Source organism: Etheostoma spectabile, chromosome 18 (genome assembly GCF_008692095.1).
Source record: "Etheostoma spectabile isolate EspeVRDwgs_2016 chromosome 18, UIUC_Espe_1.0, whole genome shotgun sequence".
NCBI classification, from domain to species: Eukaryota; Metazoa; Chordata; class Actinopteri; order Perciformes; family Percidae; genus Etheostoma; species Etheostoma spectabile.
In genome coordinates, this window is record NC_045750.1 from 23971687 (window position 1) to 23979880 (window position 8194).

Sequence of the window (8194 nt, forward strand, 5' to 3'; positions counted from 1 at the left end):
CCCCAGAGTCAGAACCAAACAGGGGGAAGCAGGGTTCAGTTTCTATGCACCTCATATCTGGAATAAACCCCCAGAAAACTGCAGGTCCACCGCAACTCTCTTCTTTTAAATCAAGCCTGAAGACCTTTTGTTTTTTATGCTGCCTTTCTTTAAGAAATTGTTCATTTCATACACTGCACTGTAACTTTTATTCTCGTATTTTAGCTTATGTTAATTGTTTTTAACTGCTCTTCGATGTTATGTAAAGCACTTTGAAATGCCCTGTTGCTGAAATGTGCTATACACATAAAGATGCCTTGCCTTAAAAAAAATACAAAAGGGAATAAATAAGTATTTACAAGCAAATGTGGTCTCTGGACCAAAAGCTCCATTCTGAGGCTTGAGTCTATTTTTTTTTTATTACTTTTATTTATCCCGGTAATTCGATTGGGAATTCGACCTGTCACATTCACACAGTTCCACATTCATATCTGGACGCTGCCCAGTGCAACCACAGGCTGACGGTTGGAGTTAAGGGCCTTGCTCAAGGGCACCTCAGTGGTGGATGGTGCTAGTCTGGTCCCAAGCTCCCTTCTTTAAAAAAAAAAAAAAAAACCTAGGCCACCACTGACCCCGTTTAGTCCCAAACTCTTACGCGCACACACAAAAGTGTATTTTTGGCAAAATAAGGAGAAAGCGGAAAACAAGGTCACTGCCCTAAATGCCTGCTGGTTTGCTGAAATTTCCAAAGTAAAGGTGCCCTTTAAGAAAATTCTTCAATTACTATTCTCTGAGGGTTTCAACTAAAACGCTTTTCATAGAAATAAACTGAGTATAATAAGGAGAAAATAAATCCAATGATTTATTGAATGACATTTGCTCGCAAACTCTGAAAATATCATCATTTCAAATAGATGCCGAGCCCTCTGAAAAAAGGATTGTTATTAAATGGCTTATCGACAGATGAATCTGTGTCTTTTAAATGGATGTGGATACAGTTCATATCCATATAGAGTAGCAGCAGAGAGGGTGAGGGGGGGGGGGGGGGGGGGGGGGGTGGCATGCAACACAGGCATGAAGCATGATGGAAGCCGCACTCTTCAAACACAGTGTGTCTCTCTAACTCCACTGACCATAGGGACACACACTCCGGCATGGCCCTATGTCGGAAGAAAAAACACACACACACACACACCCGCCTGAGTGACTGGAATAGCAGCGATACACACCGCAGGATGAGCGAGACGAATGTGTCTATTTCAGGATGCGGGGTTATTTTAAATGTATTCATTCCAAATCGCACATGTAGCAATCAGCTTTGTTTCAGACACATCTCATTAAAATATCACAACGAGGTCAAATAAGCCTTAAATTAAACAATTACTTCACTCACAACACACACACACACACCACCACATTATTCCATTCCTTTATCTGAGCACTGACAGACACTTATTCTCTATGACCACACACACACACACACACCACACACACACACACACACACACACACACACACACACACACACACACACACACACACACACACCACACACACACACACACACACACACAACCCACACACACACCACACACACACACACTTAATGACTCCTTATTGCTTTCAACATCGTTCAGCTAGTTCAGAGACTATCAGTGTTTCAAGCGCATATCAGCGCACGAGCCCCTCTCAGGTACACACGCGCACAACACACACACACACCAGACAACGGCGTGATATGAAATAACACTTTGCTCCATTTTACTTGCTTCTTAGTGGATAACACTTCCCCAGTCACAACAGCACCGCCTGAAAGCACATGGTCGTGTACACATGACTGCAAGTTCCCTTCTATACAACCATCCCATTTTAATACACTCCTCTAAAATCAATAAATAGCAATTATTCAAGATAGTGTTGCCTTTAACATATGGCTCTAGCAACTGAAAAACACATCCACTGGTAAAATCCACTCATCGTGAAAATTAATTCAAAATGCATGAATTGGTAGTGAAAATGGTTATATATATATATATATATATATATATATATATATATATATATATATATATATATATATATATATATAATATAACATGACAGTAAAAACCTGTCATGTTGTATATAACCATTTTCAATAGGTTCAATATTTGTATATTGTGTTTCTGATTCATATGCAATATTTAAATTATGTTGCACAGAATGAATTCTCCTTAATTAATTAGCCACAATTAATAACGTTAATGACTACAATATCATTTGAGGCAGCGTTGATTCCTCATTGTTGCCCAACCCCCTCCTGTGCCAGCCCAGACATCAGCCTCCAACCGCAGGACAAACATGTCCAACCGTCCTCCGGCGTCCCCTGCCTTTACGCATCCTTGTTTCTATTCGGTGGAATAATCACACAAAAAAACAAAAGAACAACGGTGGTATTTTTGCTTTTAAATAGAGGAAATTATGCACAATAGACAGGAGGAAGGCTGAACGGCTGGGGAATGGGAGGAGGAGGAGGAGGAGGCGCGGAGAGCTGAGCAGGAAGAGAGAGAGAAAAAAAAAAAAAGAAGAAGCCAGGCAGGCGGAAAGACAAGTCAATAATTTCTTAAACGTATAAATGGACATCACTGAATCTACACTTAAGCGATCTGAACTCGGATGTCCATATGTCTGAGTGTGTGTGTGTGTGTGTGTTTAAGAGCTCCAAAATGTAGGTATTGGCAGATTAAATGGGCTATAGGTCATTATTTTTGTGTTAATGTTAAAATAACTTTAATCAAATAAAAATAGCAAAAAAATTTTTTTTTTAAAATGGGGTTTACACTTTTGACCGGCAAAGAAATAGACATGTAGCGTTGGATAATTCTCTCCACGCCCCCCCCCCCCCCCCCCCCCTCATCATGCGTAACGGCGCTTTGAAACGAGCCTGTGTGTTGACATGACAATTAACATGTCAATTCATAGAGCGATTAGAAGACATCAGCTTAACGTTACCTCGCATCTTCACATAAACTGATCTCTTCCATCCGAGAAAAAACAACAACCCTGCCCTCCAAAAATAGTCTCCACAAACACCCGGACAGCTGTCTTCCTCTCCAACGAGCCCTGGCACTCCAGCTTTGCTGAATATACTGTCATCTTCTCCTTAAAAACTCTTGTTTTCTAACTCTTGCCCCCCCCCTGTGTGTTTTCAACCCATGCACACAAACGATGGTTCTTGCAGGACAAGAGCGCCTCCATCTCTCTCTGGCTCGTGGCGCAGGGAGTCCCTCCTCCGGATCCTGGCGCTCCTACACCACAACACTCATGACGTATCACCATTTCACATACATTTTTTTTTTTTTTTTTCCTCCTCCAACCACTATCACAACCTTTTGGACATGCATGGCACCGAACTCGCACACCACGGTGCACACAAGGTTGGGACCCGACCCCCTAGGTGCCCCAGAACGGCCCCAACTTGCAGCCAGCTCGCCCTGCAAAGTCCCTTACAGTTTTTTTTCTTTACCACCTGATTTAAAAATTGCGGGAAATTCAATTTTTTATTTTGCTCTCTAAAAACTTTTTCCTCACTTATAGAGCTCCCTTACCAAATTTTCGTACGTCCCGGGGTGTTCCTGCCCTGTCCAGTCCAGCCTTATGGGTAGCAGCTGAGATGGAAAAATAGTGTGGACTGTGATCACCCAGGTTATAAATGTACCAAGTTATGTTTTTTAAACAGTAAAATGATAAATCAGAGAAAAGGCAACATCACTAAGTACAGTGCAGAGAGAAGCATCTCTCGTGTTGCTGACTGCTTACCTCCTTCTCCTCCACCTCCCTTATCAGGGTCTGAAAATCGGATAAAAATACAAAATTACACCCCATGACACTTCCGGACATATTATAAATTGTCCTAAAATGCAAAAACACCAACCTCGGCTGCTTTTTGACACGGTCCAGCTTCTAGAAATCGGGCTATTAGGAAGTACAGTTCTGGTATGGTTGGAGGGGGAGAAGAGGACGGGAGCTGCGTTAGAAGAGGGCACCGAGGAAATTGTGGGGATATTAAAACAACCATGACATATTTTCCGATCTCCTTTACTCACCAGAAGTCAACTGCGCGATGTGTGTACTGTCTGAAGCCATTTTGGTGTTGTTTGCCAGGGCAGCGCCACAGCCTGTGTGGTGGGTCTAGGTGGCTGCCCTGTAGCTGTCACTGTTTATCCACCAGGAAGAGAGGCTGCCTCCATTCAGCTCGGCTCACATAAAGTCCCGGCTGCGTCGAGTATTTCTCCGCGAAGCGACAATTAGTGCGCGATGTACGGTTTTGCCCCGCATAACACCGTCCCCCACGAGCGAATAAAAAACCGCCGAGCTATTCTTGGGCTAACTATCCCTCGGAGTGAATTTTAATGGCCGTCGGTCAGTCGTGGAGATATGTTTGTTTTAAACCCCCTCCCCCTCAAAAGAAAAAGCGCAAGCCCTCTGCGGATGAACACATGTTGTGTTTGTCTCACCGTAGAGGGGGAGGTAGAAATGGCAGCCTGCTGTAGGAGAGGACACATTGCTGCAGAATGGCTGTTGCTTCGTAGCTAAATGACATTCATCACGTTTAAGTAATTACAGGCCTTCATATCAAAAGTTACATTTTTTTTGGCGGATTAATACAACGCAATTCCTGTTCTATTTTTCTGTATTTTTAGCTGCGGATGTAGAACATGGCTACCGTGTTTGAGGGGGATTTACAGCCGATGTAACCGTTTCAGCTAGGTTTTATTAAATAATACAGCTAGATGTGTTCATTTCGTGTCTTCTCATCGGCCTCGCTTGTTGTTACTCTGTCGTTATCGTGTAACAAGATGTCTAGCTAACACACCCACTCTCTCTGGGAGCCGTTTGGTGGGGAAGTCGTCCATTTCTCGTCCAAATACTGCCAGGCAGTAAAATGGGGGAAGGGTTGGAGAAGAAGGGGAATGCAGCTAAATTAATGAAACCTCGTGAGTTACAGGAATTTAATGGCAACGAGACATTTATCCAAGATAGATAATCAAGGAATATTATCAAGGACATGTAGTACATCACACAGCACACTTCCTCTATGGTTCACTCACAAGTTGTGAAAAAGGAATAACACTGAAGGTGTTATTTACTACAGTTAAATAATGTGGTGATATTATTTGTTTATATGATGTGTTTATTAGCCATTAAATAGGACTATATGTATTTTTCAAGAGGTGACCAACAAAACACAAGCTCCCAGTCTCATACGGACCTTTTGCTCTTTCCTTTATTTGAAGAAAGATATCAACAAAAGTATAAGTTGCTTAATTACACAAAACACTGACAAGGTATGCCTTGAATTGGTTCACACATTTTTAACCCTATTATTTTCTTTTCACCTCAGTATTACCACCGCGTGTGTGCAGGTGCTTATAGTGTAAACTTGTATCTAAATAATTGATTATTTCTAGCATTTTATCATTGTAGCATATCCAGATGTAGATTGATACAATAGCCTTATTTTGAAAAACCATAGACACAGGTTGACAGGTATAAAAAAAACCATTTTCCTATTTACATAGCAATTGTCTCACTTAAGTCCAGTTTGTGGCTGGGATGTGACTGATGATATAAAAACTGATGACTGACTTATTTTTGGCCTCGGTTATTTACTGAAAACGTGGTTTGGAAATGAAATGATGTAGTTCTCTTCTTGTGTAATTTTCAAATGCAGACACACGTCATTTAACAGAATCTTACTGTTCTGCCCTTTCAACTGGAATCATTTCATTCAGATTCTTTGGAATAGTTCAGGTGTAAGTAATCAAATGAATATGTCAACATATACACGTCATGTGCATCGCCATTTCACGCATGAACTGGTATTTGTTTTGTGACGGTGTGTTTTGTTGACAGTTTGGAGTCCACACATTTTTCCCCAAATCCTGTTCAGTGCCGTGAACGTCATTTTTGTTGTTGTATGCTTTGCTCAGCACTTGATGGATTCATTTTGGCAGCGTCGACCACAAATAATACTTACACTGTACCAGATAGGCAGGAGGGAGCTTATTCTCTACTCCGTGGGCATATTCTGCCCCTTCTGCACCCACATGTGTACGTTGACCTCCACTAATAGACCTATGTTCAGCTGTGTTAAATTTGTTAATATCACGTCAGGCTAAATTTTGTCACATACTGCTCCCATGGATTTGGATAGGGTGTGATCACAGTTGACTGACAAGCACTTTTACAGAATTGTAATCAAATGCAGGCCTATTGATAAAGGAATGCTTGATTAATTAATTGTTTTTGCCTGCTCGCTTCAATTGCTGCAAGGAATTCAGAGTTCAGTGTTCAACCCTGCAACCGTTAGGGACTTAGTGCCACCTAATGTGTCCTCCGTCTTAAGAATCTTCAACCACTACACTAGACCATCCTGGAATCTGTACTTCACAAGCTTTAGGACTTGGAAAGACATTGTGGCAAGGCCACATTTGAATCTTTAGGCCTTTTTTAGTCCCTTACATATCACCTGTCATCCTAAATCTTCAGAGAATACACAAAAAACTGTTGAAACTGGGGCGTTCGGAACAGTTGGAAATCGGAACGTTTTACCTCACATGGATTTGTCTAAAATACGTCTACCTCATTATTTGTTTTGGCCACGTTTCACATGAAAATTTGACATTATAACATTGTAGATATGACTATATGAAGTATAGGAAAGCACAATATGTCCACTTTAAGTGTTGTTGTTGTTGTTGTTGTGCTGGCTGACATGGCCACAAGGAGGCAACCTCACTCTGCTGCTGTGTTTGCGCACAGGGCCACAGAGGAGTCAAAGGTTACGAACAAAAGGGCAATGTGATCAGTTACACATTTCATTTTCTTTAACAGTGTGTTGAGCTTGTAACCCATGTTATAGCTTTTATCGCATTTTCTACTATTTTAAAGCCACGTGAGCTTCAATAGCCTAACCAAGTAAGCCCACACCCTTTATCAAATTGCTTTCTAAAGTTTTTTTTTGCCACGTCTCGCTATACAGTAATATACAACACTCGGATAATTCAATCAATCAGTCAATTAATCCATTTGGATTTGTCACATGAAATCATACGAGGTATAATTCCAGTGAAATATTATCCCATCAGCTCCTTCAATTGATTTGATTAGAGCTGTCCTTTCCTGTGTAAATGATTCAGAACTGCCACACACACATTAATCCAGGAAGCTGACGTCTTAATGTGCCTTTTGCATTGTAAGTAATAGCTTCTATGAACCATGCTTGCCGTCTCTGCATGGTTCATAGCTTTTCCAAGAGCTTTAAGGGATCTATCTGCGGGGTAAATATTGATCATATTTCACTGTCATTGTGTTCTTTTCGCTACTGAGGTCTACATGCCTGCTCAACCTGGATTCAGTGGTTTTGGTTCAAAGGTCAGATCATCCCAGTGAAGGATTTTCCACTTAGAAAAACAAACCTATCAAAAGAATATTTTTTTTAATGTATTCAGTACTGTTGCACACATTTTGAATGCTAGTATGCTATGTTAAAAGAGGCAGCGTACTGTTGGATTTGGCTCCTAATAATACATTTTTAAAATCCAGTATTGGTGGTATTCAGGTAATCACCCCCCCCCAAACAACTCCATATTTAAAAAAAAATATATATATATATAAAGGAAACAGCTCCACATTATTATTCCATGAGTGGAAATGTCTCTCTACATGAAGAGACTGTATGGTTTTGTCGGTCCCACCACTCTGGCAAATGCTGACCATTCACTTCCTGACACAGCAGTTGTATTTAACACAGCCACGTGCCACTGTCGACCACACACACACACACACACACACACACACACACACACACCTGGCTTTGTGTTGGTACAAAAAGTAATTTTAAACAGTGAAAAGGAGCTCTCAAACACAAGCAGAACACATGCATGGATACATATTGTCTCAGAGAACTACAAAACCCAGCATAGGTAAACACATACAATTAAAGTGTAAGAGTGACTATAACATATGACATAGCTGTCTAAATTCATATATAGTTTTCATCCATTGATAAGAGAAGAGACACAGAAAAACACAAAAAACTGCAACTTTTTCCTTTTATTTCAAAATATTCTCCCAACAGGATGAAACTCAGAGAAGCCCAGAGGGTCCAAAGCCAATAGAGCCGTCTAGAACAGAAGCACCACTCATTATTGCTATGTCACTCTGCTGTAGG

The 8194-nt window shown here is 41.0% G+C and overlaps 2 protein-coding genes across 7 annotated transcripts in view; both read right to left on the bottom strand.

Annotated features, from left to right (window-relative positions):
- Positions 1-4745, bottom strand: part of LOC116706661 (PH-interacting protein-like) — a 6161-nt gene extending 1416 nt beyond the window's left edge. The window contains exons 1-4 of the mRNA XM_032543612.1: positions 4065-4745; positions 3893-3951; positions 3778-3807; positions 3567-3626 (exon numbers count right to left, since the gene is read on the bottom strand). Coding sequence (XP_032399503.1) covers positions 3567-3626; positions 3778-3807; positions 3893-3951; positions 4065-4104 — 189 coding nt within the window. The 5' untranslated portion in view covers positions 4105-4745. The remainder of the gene's footprint in view (positions 1-3566; positions 3627-3777; positions 3808-3892; positions 3952-4064) is intronic.
- Positions 4746-8063: 3318 nt separating this feature from the next.
- The window catches only part of hmgn3 (high mobility group nucleosomal binding domain 3), a 10155-nt gene continuing 10024 nt past the window's right edge, over positions 8064-8194 (bottom strand). For all 6 annotated transcript variants that reach the window (XM_032543609.1, XM_032543608.1, XM_032543611.1 and 3 more), the window contains one exon: positions 8064-8194. This exon is cut by the window's right edge and continues 1224 nt beyond it. The gene's annotated coding sequence lies outside the window, so the exon portion shown is untranslated.